The 21,802-nt window shown below is 36.6% G+C and overlaps 1 protein-coding gene and 1 long non-coding RNA gene across 3 annotated transcripts in view; one reads left to right on the forward strand and one right to left on the reverse strand.

The window, feature by feature from the left end:
• VAMP4 (vesicle associated membrane protein 4) overlaps positions 1–21,755 on the forward strand; it is a 30,974-nt gene extending 9,219 nt beyond the window's left edge. For both annotated transcript variants that reach the window (XM_082834661.1, XM_082834662.1), the window contains exons 4-8: positions 3,357–3,407; positions 11,773–11,873; positions 13,813–13,892; positions 16,782–16,833; positions 18,885–21,755. In XM_082834661.1, coding sequence (XP_082690787.1) covers positions 3,357–3,407; positions 11,773–11,873; positions 13,813–13,892; positions 16,782–16,833; positions 18,885–18,913 — 313 coding nt within the window. In that variant the 3' untranslated portion in view covers positions 18,914–21,755. The remainder of the gene's footprint in view (positions 1–3,356; positions 3,408–11,772; positions 11,874–13,812; positions 13,893–16,781; positions 16,834–18,884) is intronic.
• LOC309958612 overlaps positions 20,923–21,802 on the reverse strand; it is a 32,973-nt gene continuing 32,093 nt past the window's right edge. The window contains exon 4 of the long non-coding RNA XR_014326036.1: positions 20,923–21,035. This is a non-coding gene — a long non-coding RNA (uncharacterized lncRNA). The remainder of the gene's footprint in view (positions 21,036–21,802) is intronic.

The raw sequence follows: 21,802 nt of genomic DNA on the forward strand, positions 1-21,802 counted from the left end.
TCCCAGTCCCAGGCAGCCACTGATCTGCTCTCTATCACTGTGGTTTGTATTGCCTAGATTTTTTTTTGGAAGTGGAGTCATACAGTATGCCTTTTTTACTGGCTTCATTCACTTTGCATAATTATTTTGAGATTCACCCATGTTGTCGCATGCATCAATAGTTTGTTTCTTTTTATTTCTGAGTAGTGGTCCATTGTATGAACATACTGCAATTCATTCACACATTCACTTATTGATGGATATTTGGGGTGTTTCTAGTTTTTAGCTGTTACAAATAAAGCTGCCATAAACACTCATGTACAGGTTTTGTGTGGACTTATGCTTTCATTTCTCTTGGGTAGATAGGAGTGGAATGGCTGGTGTATGTTTACAGCTGTTTCCCAAAGTTGTGTACCATTTTATATTCCTACCAGTACTGTATGGGGGTTCTAGTTGCTCCAGATCCTCATCAGCACTGCATATGGTCAGTCTTTTAATTTTAGCCACTCTTGTGGGTGTATAGTGGTATCCCATACGGTTTTAATTTGCATTTCCATAATTACAAATTATGCTGAACATCTTCTTTTGTGTGTATTTGCCATCCTTATATCTTCTTTTTATTTATTTACTTTTGGCTGTGTTGGGTCTTCATTGCTGTGTGCGGGCATTCTCTAGTTGCGGCGAGCGGAGGCTACTCTTTGTTGTTTCAGTGGCTTCTCTTGTTGTGGAGCATGGGGACTAGGTGCTCAGGATCCAGTAGTTGTGGCACATGGGCTCAGTAGTTATGGCTCGTGGGCTCTAGAGCACAGGCTTAGTAGTTGTGGCTCAAGGGCCTAGTTGCTCCGTGGCATGTGGGATCTTCCTGGGCCAGGGCTCGAACCCGTGTCCCCTGCGTTGGCAGGCGGATTCTTAACCACTGTGCCACCAGGGAAGCCCCTTATATCTTCTTCGATGATGTACATGTTAAAAATCTTTTGCCCATTTTTAAGTTTGTCTTATTAAGTTGTGAGTTTTTTACATATTCAAGATACAAGTTCTTTGTCAGATATATGTTTTACAGATATTTACTCCCAGTCTGTAATTTAATCTTTCCATTTTCATAACTGTGTCTTTTGAAGAGCAGAGTTTTGATTTTGATGAAATTAGTTTATTAAATTTTTCCTTTCATTGTTTTTGTTTATTTAAGAAATCTTTGCCAAACCTAAAGGTTCTAAGATTTTCTTCTTTGTTTTCTTCCAAAAGTTTTATTGTTTTGACTTTGACATTTAGGTCTACAATCTATTATAAGTTAATTTTTTTATATATGGTTGCGTTAAGGGTGAAGGATCATTTTGGGGGGGCCAGGGAGCATATGGATATCCAGCTGTTCCACCACCATTTGATGGAAAGATTATCTTTTCCCTGTTGGATTGCCTTGATGCTCTGTCAGAATTAATTAACCTGGTCAATCCTTTGCAGTTTTGATTAGAAAGGGCCTCGGTTTTATTTGCAAAGTCAGGAAGGATGACATATTGTTGCAGGAGTTTTCTCTAGAGGCTCATACCTCCAGAAGGGTATGCCTGGGAGGAAACATTTACCTCCCACTTTGCTATAATGTTGTGGAGTTTTTTATAGAGGCTTTTTTTCCCCAAATAAAAAACATTGTATAAAACATTTTATAAAAAGTAATTGACAGCCATGAAGCAATTGGCAAAAAGAGCCTGCAGGATGGAAATCAAATCCAATAACAGGAAATAGTATCATTTTTGGCAGGAAAGTCAGATGAGGTGGGAAGATAATTTCCTACAGGTAACAAGGTTTCCAGAGTCAAAAAGCTAATTGCTCATAGTGCCAATTACAGTGAGAAGCCTTAGACTAGAGCAACAGCTACCTGTCAACAAAGGACTCAGTATTGAAAAGGTCAGATGCTTTGGCTAAACAAGTGATCACCCGAATGTAAGTGAGAAACAAAAACTTTTCAGGCTAACTGTACACACTGGAGGTTCACTCCCAAATAATGCTGTACATCTTCCAAAGGGCCTGACGACAAAACCGGCACACTACCACACCCTGTGGTTCTGTCTATGTATTGAAAGGGAGACAGAGCTAATAAAATTTCTGAAATAATTTTTAAAAAATTAATCAACACGGGCTTCCCTGGTGGCACAGTGGTTGAGAGTCCGCCTGCCGATGCAGGGGACGCACGCAGGTTCGTGCCCTGGTCCGGGAAAATCCCACATGCCGCAGAGCGGCTGGGCCTGTGAGCCATGGCCGCTGAGCCTGTGTGTTAGGAGCCTGTGCTCCACAACGGGAGAGGCCACAACAGTGAGAGGCCCACATACCGCAAAAAAAAAAAAAAAAAAAAAAATTAATTAACACCTGTTGATTATTATGAACAATAATCCTGTTCATAGCAGGATTATTCATAATTGCCCAAAGGTGGAAGTAACCCAAGTGTCCGTCAGTGGAAAGATAGATAAACAAAATATGGTATGTACATACAATGGCATAGTACTCAGTATTAAAAAGGAAGGAAATTCTGACACATGCTACAACATGGATGAACCTTGAAGACATTAATTATGCTAAGTGAAAGAAGCTGGTCACAAAAGGATACATTTTACATGATTCTTCTTATCTGAGGCCTAGAGTAATCAAATTCATAGAGACACAAAGTAGAACGGAGGTTGCCAAGGGATGGGAGGAGGGGGAAATGGGAAATTAGTGTTTAATTGGTACAGAACCTATTCTTTTTTGAGTTTTATGGTTTTACCTTATTTTCTATCATCAGAAGATGGAAAATTACTTAAAACATCCAAAAATTTTAATTTTCAGATTATTAAAATGGATTGGTTTAAATGATACAACACTCGACTATAATGGAGAGATAATAATTTGAGAAATGTTAATATTTTCATAGACTCTTAAATTTCCCTTTAGTTATGTTGCTAAGTTTTAAGATGAGTAATCAAAAAACATACTTGAAAAATTTTAGTGTTTTGAATGGATTTTTCTCTACATCCATCCCCCAAATCAGCATTTCATTAGAGCCTAAATTCAAGGTAGTTGGACTTCTAGATAATTGATCATAAAGTTATTCATAGTCACTGGCACTTTAGTTTTATGGTATTTCAGAGTTTAATTATTAAAACTACCTGTGTATAACTAACAATTATATTAAAAGTGATAACATTCAGAAGAATTAAGTGGTGATGGCCTGCACTAAGTACCAATGAAGTACAGACATGGTTAAATATCATTAGGTTCCATCAGTACCAGTAATATGTGGTTCCTTATGATAAATGATCCATGTTTAGAATTCAGCAAGTGTGTGTGTTTTCTGTTTTGGGGTTTGTTTTAATGCTCTCATTAATATGTACTTGGTGTTTTGTTTTCAGAAGGGGACCATCTGGACCAAGATTTGGACCTAGAAATGAAAAAATTAAGCAGTAAGTTTGTGAGACGCTCATTTGTTTAAATGATTATCATATTTCTACAAGGACCAGGGGTTGGCAAACTACAGCATATGAGCCAAATCTGGCTGCCACCTGTTTTTGTAAAGTTTTATTGAAACACAGCCATTCCTATAGATATATTGGCTGCTTTCAAACTACAGTGACAGATTTGAGTAGTTGTGACAGAGACCTTATGGCCCACAAAATCTAAACTCTCTATTATCTGTCTGGCCCTTTACAGAAAAATTTGCTGAGCCTTGATGTAGACTAATATTACTACTAGGTTGTAAAAACCCAGTCATTCTGTTCATTTTCACAAAGTTACCTCTTAATTATAGCTAAGGAGATGCAATTCCTGGTTGTTGGTTTTCTTAATTTAATTATTATATATCAAATTCATTTATTTAGCATAATCTCAAGGTCTATTTTGGTTTTAAATCTATAGCTTGATTCCCATTTTCAGCATGATAATAAAAGTAATATAATAGATTTAGTTTTCTGAAGTACAGTATCTTGTTTATATACTTCCAGAATTTGTTCATATCTATTACTTATCCTAATCCATTTATTGATCTAAGTTTTATGGCTCATTAGTTTTCAGTTTAGAGCTTTTCTGTATATATTGTTGATGGTAGCTGGTGGATAATCCTGTAGTGAATGTATCTAACATTAGAATCATATGAGTCCTGGCAGGAAGGGAGAAGGAATGAATGGAGCAGTGAAATAGGCCCGGAAACTTACCGAGCTATAAAAGATAAACTGGAAGATAAACTGAATGGCCCAGGTTCAGGATCTAAGGAGGGGTAGTTGCTACCCTAAGTCTGGATATAGATGGCACATAGTGGGAAGGGTACTGTAATGGGATATCAAGTTATTGATGAGGGACTTTCCTGGTGGTCCAGTGGTTAAGACTCCACGCTTCCACTGTAGGAAGCATGGGTTCGATCCCTGTTGGGGGAACTAAGATCCCGCATGCTGCATGATGTGACAAAAATAAATAAATAAATAATAAACCACAGTTTAAAAAAGAAACAAGTTATTCATTAGATACTTGGGCTTTAGTCAGGTAGAGGTTGTTGTGAAGAAATAGGTCCACATTTATCCTGATCCTAGCTAATGGATTCTGTAATACAGAAGCAAGGTACCAACAAATTGATTTGACTACTAAATGGGATGTTTTCATTTTCTATTGCTGTATAACAAGTTACCCTGAACCTAGCAGCCTAAAACAGCAAACATTCATCATCTCACATTTTCCATGGGTCAGGCGTTCAGTCACTGCTTAGGTGGGCCCTCTGCAGGGTCTCACAAGGCTGAAATTGAGGTGTCGCCAGGGCTTTGATCTCATCTGGAGCTCCTGAGTAAGCTCAGGTAGTTGTTGACAGGATGCACTTCCCTGCACCTGTACAACCCACAGTGCTTGCTTCTTTTTTTTTTTTTTTTTAACATCTTTATTGGGGTATAAACAGTGCTTGCTTCTTCAAGGCCAGCAGAAGAGAGTCTCTGCTGCTTCAAGTGTCTGATTCAGCCAGTAAAGATACAATGAGCCACTGAGATTCAAACAGTTTATTACTCACATAGATTGTCAAAGGAAGAGTAGCCAAAGGTGCCAGCTCCCTGGGTTCTTGTCCTAAACACCAAAAATGATGATATCAAAATAGAGGGGTCCAGGTGGCTACAGTGTGAAAAGTGAGATGCCCTATTACAAAGGAGCCAGTTCTCGCCTGCAGCTAAGTGGTTTTACAGTCTGCAGGTATATCCTGCCGAAAGCCTTATATGTCATCAGAACCTGGGAGGTGATAAGAAACTGTCTCATGACAGTCTCCTAGGGGAGATGGGGAGGTGAGTGGGAGATGGCCTCAGAAGCCACTCATCCTCATCTTTGGAAGGATCACAAGGCATTCAAGGTTGCGAGGATGCCATGGCAGAACGGTTGCCCTTCTGAGCCAGAGTGACTTCTCTATCCACCCACATATATACCTCAGCTGCCACAGGAGAAGAGGACTCCACTGATGACACACCTGTTTTTTTCCCTGCCAATGTGCTTCATTTCCTGTCTGACATCCTCTGCAGAGTGAGCCTGGTACTGAGTGTGGCCCAGAGAGTCTTTTGAGTATGACTTTCCAGCTGTACAGAAAGTCAGCTGACTTTCCAGCTGTACAGTTTTGTACAGTTTTGTACAGCTGTACAAAACCAGTGCCAGTTGTACAGAGTGGGCATTGCAGGATATGTCTGTGTTAGTAAGTGCCAAGCACACATGCACGTGAATGTGTATATGTGCATATTAAATTACCATAATAACGTTAGTGATCACAGAATTTTAGAACAGTAAGGCACTATTGAAGTAGTGTAATGGCTCTTACTCTAGAGCTGAAGGCTTATACGTACTCAGAAAATGGTCAGTCATCAAAACACACAAATTAACCTTTGGCACAACCCCATGAGTGTTCATCTAACCAGGGCATGACTCAGGCATGTGCCCAAAGTGGCCCCAAATGGTGGAGCACAACCTGCTACGCTACTTTCCCAAGGACAGATTCCTGGCATTTGTTTAGTAACTAAAATTGGGAGCACTGGTGAGTTTCTTTAAGGTGTGTTGTCACCGCTTAATGTGTAACGTTTCCATACAGGGTTGTTTTTTTTGTTTTTCCCCGGTACGCGGGCCTCTCTGCCGCAGCCTCTCCGGTTGCAGAGCACAGGCTCCGCACGCGCAGGCCCAGCGGCCATGGCTCACTGGCCCAGCCGCTCCACGGCACGCGGGATCCCCCCGGACCAGGGAACGATCCCGCGTTCCCTGCATCGGCAGGCGGACTCCCAACCACTGCGCCACCAGGGAAGCCCCAGGGTGTTTTTTTGATGTGTGGATCAGCAACATTGTTGCTTTGTCTGCATTTGATTGACATGTTGATAGCAGATTAATCCCACAAAAATGCCCAGTGTCACTTTCTTTTTTTAATTGAAGTATAAGTTGATTTACAATGTTTAATTTCAGGTGTACAGCACAGTGATTCAGTTGTACATATATATATATTCTTTTTCAGATTCTTTTCCATTATAGGTTGTTACAAGATATTGAATATAGTTCCCTGTGCTGATACAGTAGGTCCTTTTAATGGGTTCTTTAGTATTCCAATGTCACTTTTCAGGGAAGCTTTTTGGGAAAGATTTTAAATAGTCACATGCCTATATAAAAAATTTATGATTCTCTTTGGAATGTTTCCTTTGCTTTTAAATTAAATAGTAGCATTATAAATGCCACTCCAATGAATTGTAGACATTCTCTGCCACAAGTAGGAAATCTCCTATCTATAGCCTTGGTCCAACAAGTTTAACTTTATTCCCCCAAGGAATGTTCTATGATGAACAGATACACATATATATATATATACACATATATATGTATATATGCACATATATACATATATATGTACATATGTACTATATGTGTATATATATAATTGCAAAAATACAGCATATATACTACATATAGTATATATGTATGTGTGTGTGTGTATATATATATATATGTGCAAAAATACAGCATATATTTAAAACTTTTTGTCAACAGTACCTTAAGAGGCCACAAGATGGGGGTGTTAACTGTGAAAATAAATATTTTCTTTATAAAATAACAGATGAGTGTGTGTTGCAGAGCATGAGCTTTTTTTTTCCTTAATGGAAGAACACTGACATTAAACACATGCTAAGTGTTAGGAACCGTGCTAAGTGTTTAAAACACACTTGTCACATCTAATTCTCATAAGGGAAAGATTATCATCTTCATTTCAAAGGTGAGAAAATATGAGGCTCAAAGAGGCTTGCAAAATGACTTGCAAAGCCACATACATAGTAAGTGATAACGCTGAATTGCAAACCCAGATCTGTCTGTGTCCAGAGCCTGGCCTCTCTACACTACACCACGCGGCTTCCCTGTAGTGGTGATAATTAGAATAGAGACATCTCAGGAACACAAGTGCTGTCAGACTCTAAGCAGGATTTAAAACAATGTTAAGGGCTTCCCTGGTGGCGCAGTGGTTGAGAATCTGCCTAATAATGCAGGGGACACGAGTTGGTCTGGGAGGATCCCACATGCCGCGGAGCAACTAGGCCCGTGAGCCACAACTACTGAGCCTGCACGTCTGGAGCCTGTGCTCCGCAACAAGAGAGGCTGCGATAGTGAGAGGCCTGTGCACCGCGGTGAAGAGTGGCCCCCGCTTGCCACAACTAGAGAAAGCACTCGCACAGAAACAAAGACCCAGCACAGCAAAAATAAATAAATAAATTACTAAAACAATGTTAAAATGTCTTCTCTACATGTCTTGATATTTTCCTGGGTATGTTCTCTCTTGTGTCCTTTCTTCTACTATATGACTCTAACAGGAAATGATATAAATCTCCACCCCCTCCTCCAAAAACTTGCTTTTTCTTTGAGTCCTTAATTTTCTATTTCAGTTAATGACCATCATCTACATCTACTCAGTTGCTCAAATTATAAATCTAGAAGTTCTCTACCCTTTTCTTGCTCCAGCTCCATCACCCATATCCAGGTAATCATTGGTTCCTGAAATATCCCCTCCTGTTATTCCTTTAGCCTAGAACTTTCCCACCATCCATCACCTTTTTTACTCTGCCCAGTTCACTCTTAACCTCTCAAAACTCAGCACCAGGATCTTGATGCCATCTCTGGTCCAGGCTGGATTCATCTAGGCTGCATGACTGATACCATGTGTTTCCTTCCATTATGGCACTTGACATATGGTAATATAATCGTAGCTACCAGTGTTCCCCACTAGACTGTAATCTTGCTGAGGATCAAAACATTCACATCAGTATCCTCAATGCGTAGGATAATAATAACTCCTTAATATATATTTTTGAATAAATGAAATACTTAATTCAGATCAGAAAATATTTGTTGAATGCCTATTTTCTACTAGGCACATTTCACATGACCTGGGAAACAGATGAGTGGGACAATCTCTGTTTTTAAGGCATTTACAGTATAATAGTGAGGATAAGACCAACATAAAATAGAAATCAAAGTATTGTAACTACTATGAAAATGTAAAAAATCATGGGGAAATATGTTTTCACTTTTAAAAAAAATATTTATTTATTTATTTGGCTGTGCCGGGTCTCAGTTGCGTCACGTGGGATCTTCATTGTCACATGCAGGATCTTTAGTTGCAACTTGCTGGATCTTTGGTTGTGGCATGCAGGCTCTTAGTTGTGGCATGTGGGATCTAGTTCCCTGACTAGGGATCGAACCTGGGCCTCCTGCATTGGGAGCATGGAGTCTTAACCACTGGACCACCAGAGAGGTCCCTTTCCACTTGTTTTTTTAAAAATTATCCTTTATATTAAAGTAAGTAGATGATTTTCTTTTTTTTTTTCTATAAAAGTTGTGTTCTGGGCATGAAAATATCTTGAAATATAGAAGCACAGTCATGAGATTTTCCGTTATCTTAAGATTGAATGACAGTTATACAGTAGCTGGATTAAGAGGGTTATACCAGTGGATAGTAATATGTGAAGGAGAAAGTAACAATAATTTATTAATCACTTGGCAGGAAAAATTAAAATGTTGGGTGGTTTCCATTAGCCATAGAGATTACATGTGTGTCATGTTGTTGAGGTAATACCCCTAGGTTTATCATAATCTAGTAAGACTTAATCTGTAATTTTATGAATTCTATTCCAATTAATCTGCCTGTATTATTCATGGAGTCTTGCTTATAGGGATTCTGGGACCATAATGATTCCTTCAGTTATTTTGGTTTTGTTTTAAAATCACATGTAGTATAGGTATATTAATATCCATAATAACTATAATCTGATTATGTGTAGGTGCTGCCGTACATTCTGTCCATTTCCACTGTGCTGTACCTTACTTTAGGCTATTATCTCTTGCATATGATGGAAAATAACTACCTAGGAACTTCAAGATTGGCCCTTGATAAACAATAGCTCTGCTTCCATTATAGTTAAATGGAGACCTCTACATTTTTATATCTGCCTTATAACTCTTTCTTAAGTAGCTGGATGTGCTTTGCAGGACTTATACCCAAACTGTTCACTTATTCAGCTGTTAAGTATTAAGTGCATACTCTTTCCCAAACAATGTTACAGGTACTGGGGCTACAAAAGTGAACAAAGTAGGCAAGGTCTCTGCATTTGTTGAACTTACCTTCTAATGGGGAGAGACAGGAAATAAGCATGTAAATAAATACATACTTTCGCTTAGTGTTAAATGCTGTAAACAATATACAGTAATGGGTTAGACACAGACTGTTAAACAACTCTGAAGGTTAATGAAGTGCATTCATTGCACATTTAAGCATACGTTCCATGAGAGCCAGAATTATTGTCTGCTTCGTTCAGTATTGTTTTCCTAGTGCCTAGAACAGTACATAGTAAGCTCTTCTTAATTATTTATTGAATAAATTGCTTAAGTATCTGTGCCATTGTTCTTGTATAAGATTTTACATCTTTAACTGTCTGCTTAGGAGTTGCAACAAGACCTCTTAGACACATGGGGGCTCTTTCAGATCTGTGTGGGCAGAAGGGAATTCTCCATGTCCCACTTTAGTTGTGCTTCAGTTTTATACAGTTTAGTAGAATACTGTGTGAGAGGCACAGAACTCTAGGAGGCTATGATGAACCCTGAAGTCTATGTGTGGATAATCAGTGGGTGCTTTTAACATGGGAAGGGGGGTGACTATCATCAAACGTAGTAATTCTACTTGAATCTGAGGATGCTTCTTACGCACCCGTATGTGTCTAAATGGGCCTTCATTTGTTTTTAAAGCAAACTTTTTGAAGATATATCTTCGTGGCAGGGAAGGGATAGAACTCGTTTTCAAAATTACACATGTCCTGCCTTACTCCCAACTCACTATAGAGTAGAGGGGCAGTGAGGAGATGTGTACTGTGAAATTTTTTTAAAAGCTTCCTAGGTGATATTTGATAAATTGATACACTTACCCGACTAGAAAGAATAATTGCATATCCTTATTTATTTAAAACATATATCTACTTATAGTTGCTAGTAATCCACTTTAAACAGTTTTTATATTTTAAACAGTTTTTGAGTTATAAGAACTGTGAGTTCATTTTATTTCTCCTTTTAAATATTGCTCTGGCATGACTTATTCCATAAACTAATTTAAGGTAACATTTTGTCAAATGATTGAAGTAACAGGGGAAAACTAGACATTTGTCAAATGATTGAAGCAACAGAGGAAAACTAGACACTTAATCATTTCTATGTTTATGTACTCTGGGGGTAACTTCTGAGTGAGAGTAGGCAGCTGAGGTCCAATTATTAAATTTTTGAATTTAGTTTAAATCTTCATTGAACATGGGACTTCCCTGGTGGCGCAGTGGTTAAGAATCCGCCTGCCAATGCAGGAGACATGGATTTGAGCCCTGGTCCGGGAAGATCCCATATGCCGCGGAGCAACTAAGCCCATGCGCCACAACTACTGAGCCCATGCACCTAGAGCCCATGCTCTGCAACAAGAGAAGCCACTGCAATGAGAAGCCCGCGCACCACAATGAAGAGTAGCCCCTGCTCATTGCAACTAGAAAGCCCGCGCGCAGCAACAAAGACCCAACGCAGCCATAAATAAATAAATTTATTTAAAAAAAAATAATCTTCACTGAACAGTCTGAAGTTTGGTTGGAACAGGCTCTCATCACCTGATATAAAGAAGAAAATCACATTTTCATTTTGGAGAACAACCAAAAATGTTTCCTCTTTGCTCCTTCGTGGGTGCTTCAAAACCCTCCCAAGTGTTGCTCATTGTTTTAAACCCTGTTTAAGAGGAAACTGATGAGCTGTGAAGAGTTATACCCACTGAGCCTTAGTGTCCTAGAGCATACTGTACCTTTCCATTTTGGAAACAATATTTTTCATAGGCTTCTAACATACCTGGGCAAACTTTTGTTAGCCTTAGTGTGTGAACTATATGTATAGCAAAAGTAGCTTATAGCTGTGTCTATGTGATGCCTCAGTGGCCTATTGAAAAGAAAATGAAACGGATTATATAGAGTCAAGCTATTTGACTAAATTCTGCAGTTACTGAGCATTCTGACAGTATATTTAATTTGAAGAAACAGGGTTAAGAATAAACTATAAGTTAAATATTACTTTATTTGTATCATGTTGTCTTTTAATTGCCTGAGTAATCAAGCCCACAAATGGAAGGACTGTTGCTACAAGCCTTAAACTTAAACATTTTAGAGTTGAATAACTCTGAGAACTTGCTGTTTTCTATCATGTCTAATGAAAGTCTCAAAAACTGTAAAATTCTCAAAAGAAGAATGCATTATTTTTTAATCTTTTTTTTTAAACTAGTGTTCAGAACCAGGTGGATGAAGTCATTGATGTCATGCAAGAAAATATTACAAAGGTAATAGAAAGAGGGGAGAGACTAGATGAACTACAGGACAAATCAGGTACAGATACTTCATATAATTCTTGATGTTATTAATCTGTATTTTGATAGTTTACTTCTTGCATTTTTCTAGCCAAAGTTTAGGAATCTTGACTTAGGAAAAATGGCATTTATGGTTTTAATGTTTTTAACTTTAGCTCTCTTTATTTTTTTATATACAATTTATTTTATTCAAGTAGAGTTGATTTACAATGTTGTGTTCATTTCTACTGTACAGTAAAGTGATTCAGTTATATATATATATATATATATTCTGTTTCATATTCTTTTCCATTATGGTTTATCACAGGATATTGAATATAATTCCCTGTGCTATACAGTAGGACCTTGTTGTTTATTCATTCTGTGTATAATAGTTTGCATCTGCTAATCCCAAACTCCCAATCCATCCTTTCCCCCACCCCGCCACCCCCCACCCTTGGCAACCACAAGTCTGTTTCCTATGTCTGTGAGTGTTTCTGTTTCGTAGATATGTTCATTTGTGTCATATTTTAGATTCCAAATGTAAGTGATATCCTATGATATTTGTCTTTCTCTTGCTGACCTACTTCACTTAGTATAATAATCTCTAGGTCCATCCATGTTGCTGCAAATGGCATTATTTCACTCTTTTTTCTGGCATAGTATTCCATTGTAATATGTACCACATCTTTATCCATTCATCTGTTGATGAACATTTAAGTTGTTACTATGTCTTGGCTATTGGAAATAGTGCTGCAGTGAACATTGGGGTGCATGTATCTTTTTCAATTATAGTTTCCTCCAGATATATGCCTGGAAGTGGGATTGCAGGATCATATGGCAACTCTATTTTTAGTTTTTTGAGGAACCTCCATACTGTTTTCCACAGTGGCTGCACAATTTACATTCCCATCAACAGTGTAGGAGGATTCCCTTTTCTCCACACCCTCTTAAGCATTTGTCATTTGTAGACTTTTTAATGATGGCCATTCTGACCGATACAAGGTGGTACCTCATTGTAGTTTTGATTTGCATTTCTCTAATCATTAGAAATGTTGACCGTCTTTTCATGTGCCTGTTGGCCATCTGTATGTCTTCTTTGGAGAAATGTCTATTTAAGTCTTCTGCCCAGTTTTCAGTTGGGTTGTTTGCTTTTTTGTTATTGAGTTGTATGTAGCTCCCTTTGCTTTGAATCATCTTATTGTTGTATTATTTCTTTAATTGATCAGTTGAGAATGGAAAGATTAAAAATTCATTGTTGAAGAGTTAGATTATTTTTTTCTTTTGTCCTGTTACGTTGATGTGCTTTGTATTTCTCCTGATCTCAGGGAGGATAGGTCTAATCACTTCTTTTCAAACTTATTTCACACATATCTAATATTTTTATCTTATGCTTTCTCTGATGACTTAGTAACATTTCTTTACTGACAAATGTTAGTCTCTGTTCTTATAACAGTCCATGGCACTTATTAGGCACTCACATATTTTTTAGATGATGAATGGCTGAGTGAATATCTGATTAATCCTTGACAGACTTTTTTAACCAAAAAACTTAAACACTTAAAAAATATATTGTTTTGCTTCAAAATCAGTCACTTTTGATATCTTCTAAGAACCTAGCCTTCTCCATGTGTCAATTTTTTTTTCTATAGTTGTGCCAAGTATTTGAATTTTTAAAGAGTATTTCTACCAGAATTCATAAGTTTATTTGAAAGCATTGAGGCCCTGGGAAGACTTCTCTTACTCTTATTGTAAAAGTGGATTGAGCAAACTGACCTGCAGCCACTTTTTACTTTTTGTTTTTTTTTTTTAGAATACAGAATGCCAGAGTTTGTGGATAGAGGAAAGGAAAGATGTTTTCATGCTTAAAAGGGAATAGATTTGCAGAAGTAGAAATTAATGTTTTCTTGTCTTTGTGTGACTAGATAAGAGTGCTGTTATGTTGATTAATCCTTCTCTCCATCCTCTATGTGATATAGAAAGCCTATCGGATAATGCAACTGCTTTTAGCAACAGATCCAAACAACTTCGAAGGCAAATGTGGTGGCGTGGATGCAAAGTAAGTAAATTGGAAGATATTGGATAGGTCTGTCAGCATATCCAGTGGTATTCAAAGACATGAAGATAAAAGGGCCTCTAGGGGATAAGCTCTGTGGGGAATGGGACTACAGCTGTCTTGCTTATTATTATATCTTCTGAACCTGGGACATGGTGGAACTCAGTAAATATTTGTTGAATTAATACCTTATGGGTCAGAAATAACTAAAGGAATCAAGCAGTGCCTAAAAGGATGTTTTCAAGGATTTCTTCTTAGAGAGTAATCCACATTTTATTAATAATTTAGCTTCCTCTAGATTTATCTTGTAAGAAATATTAACTTGTAATTTATTTTTAGTACCTCTTTGGAGCAACCTATAGCATTACATAGAGATATTTAAAAGACAGAAAGCAAGCCAGAGAAAAATACAATTTTCTGTTGGATGGAGAAAAAAATAAAAGCAGTTTAATGTGTCAGAATCCATATGGCAAATGGGGCTAAAAAGAAAATCCCACTGTCCCTCATTATTCCAGAGAAATAAGATACAGTCTTATGCCATACCACCCTCAACCTGCCTGATCTCAGAAGCTAAGCAGGGTCAGACCTGGTTAGTACTTGGCTAGGAGAAATAAGATATAAAAGAAAAATTTGTCATTTTTGGCTTTGTTGAAAACCTTGGATATACCACATTGTTTTTAGTGTCTCATTTTCAAGTTTAGCAATAACTTTCAAAACTTGATGTGGACATATGCCAAGGATTTCATTCAGGAGTTGCCTTGGATTTGCTTATTTCTGTCTGTTGACCTGTTGAATCCTCTTACTTTCAGAAGTAGAACTTAGGGAAAGAAACAAGTTTCATTGCTCCTCTTATGTAGAATTTAAATTTTCTGTTTTTCTTTAATGAATAAATTTTCTATTTCTATAGAAATTTTCTATCCTGCAGACTAGTTTGGAAGAACAAAAGGTCCGTGAGCTACCTCCTCTCCCCACATGACTCATTCATGTGGCCATTAACAAAATGATAATGTGCATTTTGCCTAGCTTTTTTTTTAGCTATATCTAAAGAGTTTCATTTTGTACTTTATGGGGTCCACATCAAAGGAATAGTATGCTTTTAAGGGGAAAAATTGAATTCTATTTTTAATTTATATTTTTAAATAGTCTCTATATCACTACCATTTTCTTGATTAACTTCATAATGATTATTTGGGAAGAGCTAAGGAAAGGGATATAGGGACAGAAAAGAGATCAGAGGTTGCCAGTGGCTAAGGATGGAGGGGTGGAGATTGACTACAGCAGGGCATGAGGGAACTTTTTGAGTGATGAAAATGTCTTATGTTTGACTATGAAGGTGATGGTTGACAACTGTATGTATGTCAAAACGCATCAAAATGAACTTTAAGAGGGTGAATTTTATTGTATGTAAAGTATATTTTAATAAACCTGACTTTAAAAATAAGTAAGTGAACAGAATTATCCAATGGGTGAGGAGAGAGAATCAGTGACACCTCTCTTAAGTATCTTATGGGGCTCTGAGGCTCTTATGTGTTTAATGAGAAGCAGATTTTTGTCTATGTTGTTTGGAAGAAGAGAACTTTGTACATGCATGAATACATTGCTGCCATTTTTGGTTGTAAACGTTTCCTGGCCAGCGTTAGAAACTCCGTTTATTTAGGTATTTTAAAATTGGTATTGATATTTCCATTTAAATCTTCTAAATGTTAAGGCTAGCACAAATTAACAGGGCAAATTAAGATATATTTTTGGTAAAGTTGAAAAGCTATTGTAAAATTCCACATTACTTTAGAAATGTTTTCAGCTTAAAAAAAAGATGCAGAGCTTCCATATATTCTCTGGATCACTTGGTCACTAAAGTACTTTACAGTGTAAAGTACTTTCTACATTTTTTGGTTATCATAATAATTTTAATAGGCACCTGGTATTCAAATTGGAACGCCTCCATGTATTCTCTTGGTCACTTTGTTCTCATCATGAGTGTAATGCCACTAAAATGCAGCCAGTAGTTTTATTTTAGAAACATTTCATTAGCTACTTCTAGTTGCTGTTTGTGATATTCATCAGAGTGTTGTATGTGTTTATAATAACTGGGTATCTTTTTTCTGAATGAACCATCTTAATCAATTATCTATGAAAATGTTTGGTGAAAACAAGACTCATTTGAATTCATCAGGAAAATCAAGTCAATTTATAATTTATGCATTTTAGGATTAGATGAGGAATGTGACAATTTTATGGAGAGAGGTGATGTAGACCTAAACTATTAACTAGCTAAGGACTAATCTTAAGGTTTCTCTTCTCGACTGTGAAACTGACACACAGAATGCTCTTAGGCAAGTTATTTATTAAATGAGGTTCTTCACGAAAAGTATAAACTATATTCCTCAAAATGAAGATAAAAATGCTAAGAAGAAAGTAAGGGGAGCAAAAACTAACAGAATTCTAATATACTTTGAGAATAAGTGCTATAAAAAATGCTGCCTTATACTATATATATTGAACCATCTGTATTGGATGCTAATCTTATTCATAATATCCTGACACTTCTGAACAGAGTTGATAAAATATTGTTCTTTTCCTGGTCTTAGATTAGAAATGTGTGAGAAATCATAGACAAAAAAGAGCAGGCCCATAAAGGCTTTGATTATTACTGTTTACTCTGCAGCCTTAAACAATGAAATCTAGGCAAGCCAAAACCCTCAAATTTGGGGAACTCTGATTATTACAGAAAGATGCAAATAGTCAGAAGTTCATATGAGAAAAAATTTGGAAACCTTTCAAGGAATGAGCCTGTCCAATGATGAGTTAGTGTAATGTGGTAAAAAGCACAACAGATAGTCTTTATTAACAAGTCAGACATTAATCTTTCTCATGCCTTTTTGTGTGTTGTAGATAAAAGCCATCACGGCTTTGGTTGCTGTTATCGTTTTGTTAGTGATTATCAGTAAGTATTTACTGGATTATTAATTTGGAGGGGGTGTCATTTGTTTTGAAGTTCATTTAAATTTCCTTTTTAATTTATAGTCAGTTGACCTAGTATGACTAATGTCAGGATTGAGTAATGACTTCTGACTCCAGTAAGGAGCTCTTAACCTAGAATCTGTAGCTCTCTGAAAATGCACATAAATTGTATGTAAAATTTTATGTGAATGTGTATATGTACAGTTTTATGGTGAGAGTATATCTATCTTTCATCAGATTCTCAAAGAGAACCTCTGTCCTACCCTCCACCCCTACCCCTGCAAAGGCAGGGCTAAGTGATTTGTTTGAGGCCAAATATGGCTACTATTAACGCTCGGGACCATAACACACATTTTCTATTTATTTTTAACTTTTAGATATGGCAGCTTGCATTTCATAATATTGTGTTTGAAGGAAAATCCAGATAAATTCTCCAGATGATAATTTTTCTTTCGGATTTGAGCTTCATTTCAGTCATTGAAACATAACTCTTGCCCTTCCTTTTTCCCCTTAATATTCTTTTTAAAATCAGATCATTCAAAAAAAATTTTTTTAGTGTAGTTGATTTACATTGTTGTTGTTAGTTTCAGGTATACAGCAAAATGATTCAGTTATATATTATTTCAGATTATTTTCCATTTTAGGTTATTACAAGATACTGAATACAGTTCCCTGTGCTACATAGTAGGTCCTTGTTGCTTATCTATTTTAAGTATAGTATCTTGTATCTGTTAATCCCATATTCCTAATCTGTCCCTCCCCCCTCCCCTTTCCTCTTTGATAACCAGAAGTTTGTTTTCTATGACTGTGAGTCTGTTTCTGTTTTGTATATGGATTCATATGTATTACTTTTTAGATTCCACATACAAGTGATATCATATATTTGTCTTTCTTTGGTCAGATCATTTTTAATATCTCCTTTTCTCCAAAGCTTCTTTTATCTCTGTTTACAGGGATTTTATAAAGATTTGGAAAGTATCTCGGAATAGCCATTTGAAAAATTCCATGGTGATACTCTTTAAACAGAAAAAAAGATTTTGTTCTAAAGAAAAAGTCAGTCCTCATCATTTGTGGATTCTGTGTTTGTGACTTCACCTACTAGCTAACATTGATCAGTTACCCCAATGCTTTCAGAGTCATTGGCAGATGCGGTCAGAGAAGCGAATGTTAGTGCACAGTTTCTCACATTTTTGTGTGTCTTGTTGATGCTTTTGCTGTTTAAAAAGGCCCCCAAGTATACTGGTGCTGCAGTGCTGGCTAGTGTTGCTGAGCACAGCAAGGCTGTGATGTGTCTTATGGAGGAAATACACGTGTTAGATGAGCTTTGTTCAGGCGTGAGTGACAGCACTGTTGGACAGGAGTTCAGTGTTAATAAGCCAACAGTATATAGTAAATAAGGTGTCTTCACACAGAAACATGTAAAACAAGGTTATGTATGGATTGGTTGTCAAAAATGTTGTAGCCAGAGGCTGGCAGGGATTTAAGCCTGTGTTTCCCCTCAGAGCAGTGGTTCAGTGTTTGTTTACTCATTCAGTGTTTGTGATGACTTTATAGAACATAACTACTGCCAGTACCAAGAATCAACCCATGGAATGTTGAATAACATAAAGAAGAAAATAAAATCCAACTGTTCTCTTATCACACAGAGATAGCTACTATTAATATAACTATTGTATATACTTTAAGTCTTTTCCTATTAATATATAAACATGTTTTTCAAAAACTAAGATCATATGTATACTTTCTAATAAATATATTGTGAATATTTTCCCATGTTATTAAATATTTAAAAAGTATTTTAGCTGCTTTAATCTATGGTTATATATTAATCTATTTGATCAAAATTCTAATGTTAGACATTTAGGTTGTTTCATATTTTTGCTTCTCCATTCCCATTTGTTATCTATCATTTCAGATAAAAGTTGTCCTCATTAACTATTTTCAAAATGGACACAGCTACATTTAGGAGTATTGTTTCTAACAAAGCATATGAATCTGACTTTGATGTTTCTTTTTCATTTTTTTCTCTTGCAGTTCTTATAGTTGTGAAATACCGTACTTGATTTGATGACAGATCTTCATTAAACAAAATCTGAGACAATAATAATAAAAGATTGCTGCATAATTTAAATGAAACCCATGTATATAACTTTCAAAGCTTCTTTTTCAAGAAATTAAGAGGCAAGTATCACTTCAAATTGGAGCATTGAGAATGTCCCATTATCTTCTTCCCTTCCAACAAAGTGTGCTTTTAATAATTATGTTTAAGGCGGGGCTGCCCTGGTGGCGCAGTGGTTGAGAGTCCACCTGCTGATGCAGGGGACACGGGTTCGTGCCCCGGTCCGGGAGAATCCCACATGCCGTGGAGCTGCTGGGCCCGTGAGCCATGGCCGATGAGCCTGCGCATCCGGAGCCTATGCTCCGCAACGAGAGAGGCCACAACAGTGAGAGGCCCACGTACCGCGAAAAAAAAAAAGAAAAAAAAATTATGTTTAAGGCAAAGATAACCAGCCTCGATTTTGCCATATTCCAAAGGTCTAATTTGAAACTAGATACTTGCCAGTTCATTATTTGTATATATAGTTAAACACTGATAATGATATTTCATACTGTTATTTTAATGGCATAAGGACTTGCATTTGTTGCATCAAGGTGGGGGTCAGGCTGGTGATCAGGTAGCCTCTGTAGAGTACCAAATCATTATGCCGAAAGATGTGTGTAACCATTCCATTGATATTTGCAAGATTCTTCTCATATTACAATTGCTTTGCAAGCAATTTTCACATGTTTATGGGTGTAACAAAAGCTAAATGTAAATGTTGCTGCCTTCAGCTATAACTAACAACATTCCAGTAAACCTATTTTTGACTGTATAAGGGAATGTAGTAATTTTTTGGCATTTGGATTATAGAAATGGGAAATTTAAACAGTGTTAAAGCATAGTATGGTGTCATAAAACTGGAAATAATAAAATTATTGGAGAGTGTCATTGGAGTATTTGAAAGTGACCAACATAAAGCTAGAAGTCATGGTCTGGTCTGTTTTCAGTTAGCCTCCAATAAGGAGGACCAGTGCAAATGTGAGTAAATGAAATCCACAGGTATCTTGTCCCCTACTTTTCTTTTTGTTAATAGCTTTCCTGTTTAACTTCAACTAGCCCTTTTACCAGAAGTGCTAAAAGTAGCAAAATCATCTGCTTAGAATTTGCGTTTTTTGTATTCCCTCTTTATCTCCTGGAAAATGCATGTGATATGTACAATCCAGTGTCACATTAGCCAACAATAATGAATATAAAAAGTCAGGAGCCTAGCTAATCAGTCAGTCAGAGTAACCAAATGCTAGAGTCACCATTGATCTCAGTCTGTTTTTATGATAAAAAGTGTTGTTAACTTTAAAATATGGCACCCTTCTTGGGTTGTTTAAACATGTGAAAGTGAACATACATAGTTCTCTAATGTGTGTGAGGAAGAAGTTTTATAATAAAATTGGAGGTTCTGCAGAAACTTGTGTACATGGACATCTTCACAATGTATATATAACTCTAGATTTGAAATAGGGATAATAGAAAGTACCAGTATTTAAATAAGAAAAAAAATGATCCTTATTGCTTTGGTAATTTTAATTCAAAATGTATGAAACATAGAATCTTTGTTTTTTTGTTTTTTTTTTAATTCTACAGGATTAGTACTAAGATGCAAAAATGTTCTCTTTAGAATGGAAAGAATTTGAAGGGAGAAAGCAGATTAAGAGGTATTGAAGACACCTTCAAGTCGTGAAGATCTAAATATAATCACTTAGTATTATAGTCTGCTAAGAACATTTAAAAAGAGATAAAGGTTTTACATTCTCTGGAGTGTTTTCTCTGGTCTCTCCACTTTTCGTAAATGTCAATTACTGTAAATAACATAATAAATAATAAACCCTTTGACCAAAGAGGATACCCAGGAAAATGAGCATTTTTAGAATTTCAGTAGCTAATGTACTTCAGGAATGGGAGTGTTTTAACTGAGTGGACAGAATCAGTACTAACCTGTGTGTCCTTGATTTGGGATTGGAACTAGACTCACCAGTGGTTAATTTTCCATTTGTTGGTATAGAAATCTGGTTTCTTCATATCTGTCGGTGAAGAGGAAGATTATTTCTCAAGAAGAATCCACATTTCCAGTGTTTCTTTAATAAAGTATGCTTTTAAATAAAGAAATAAAATTTAAAAAATTTTTAACCATGAAAAATAAAGGAAATATTTATATGACAATACCATGTATACGCAGTTCTCTTTGTATTTAAATATATTGCTGCTGAGAATACTGGTGGCGGATATGTTACTCTGTTAGAGCTTTGCACTAGTGGTGGCTTGGCTCACAGTTTGTCATTTCATCTTTCTTGGTCTTCATTAATCCTGAGACCCTTAAAGTGGCTGGCATGTTTATGACTTTATTATCATAACCTTGGAGACATGAGCCTTCAGAAAAAGAAAAATTTGTTCAAATTGATGCCAGGCCTACCTTCCTCCCCTCCCTTAATCATTCTTATTCAGCTCGGATCATCCTGCACTTGAAAAATGAAGTTTCCCCACCATCAGAACTCTCATTATTTAACAGCAATGCAGAGCAACAGAAAAATTCAGGTAGCTTTGTAAATACTAGTTGATACCCAGTGAAATCAGGTCACTATTTTTATAATGCCTGCAACATACCCTCGTGATTTATGTTTAATTACTGAAACCTGTTGCCCTGCAGCAGTTTCATGATAATGCTGATTAATTAGTTCCTCCTACTGATTATAACCCAGTAATACCTGTGGTCTTTTGGCCCCTCTATCCTGATAAAGCTCACTGGAAATTGCTCTCAGGTTTTATAAACGTGGGGATTTCTTAACTAAAGAAAAGTTCATTGTTGAAAATGGAACGTTATCTAAAACGGAGGAAGGGTAATTAGTACACATCAAATACA

Source organism: Leucopleurus acutus (assembly GCF_964270905.1).
Source record: "Leucopleurus acutus genome assembly, chromosome: 2".
In the NCBI taxonomy this organism is placed as follows: domain Eukaryota; kingdom Metazoa; phylum Chordata; class Mammalia; order Artiodactyla; family Delphinidae; genus Leucopleurus; species Leucopleurus acutus.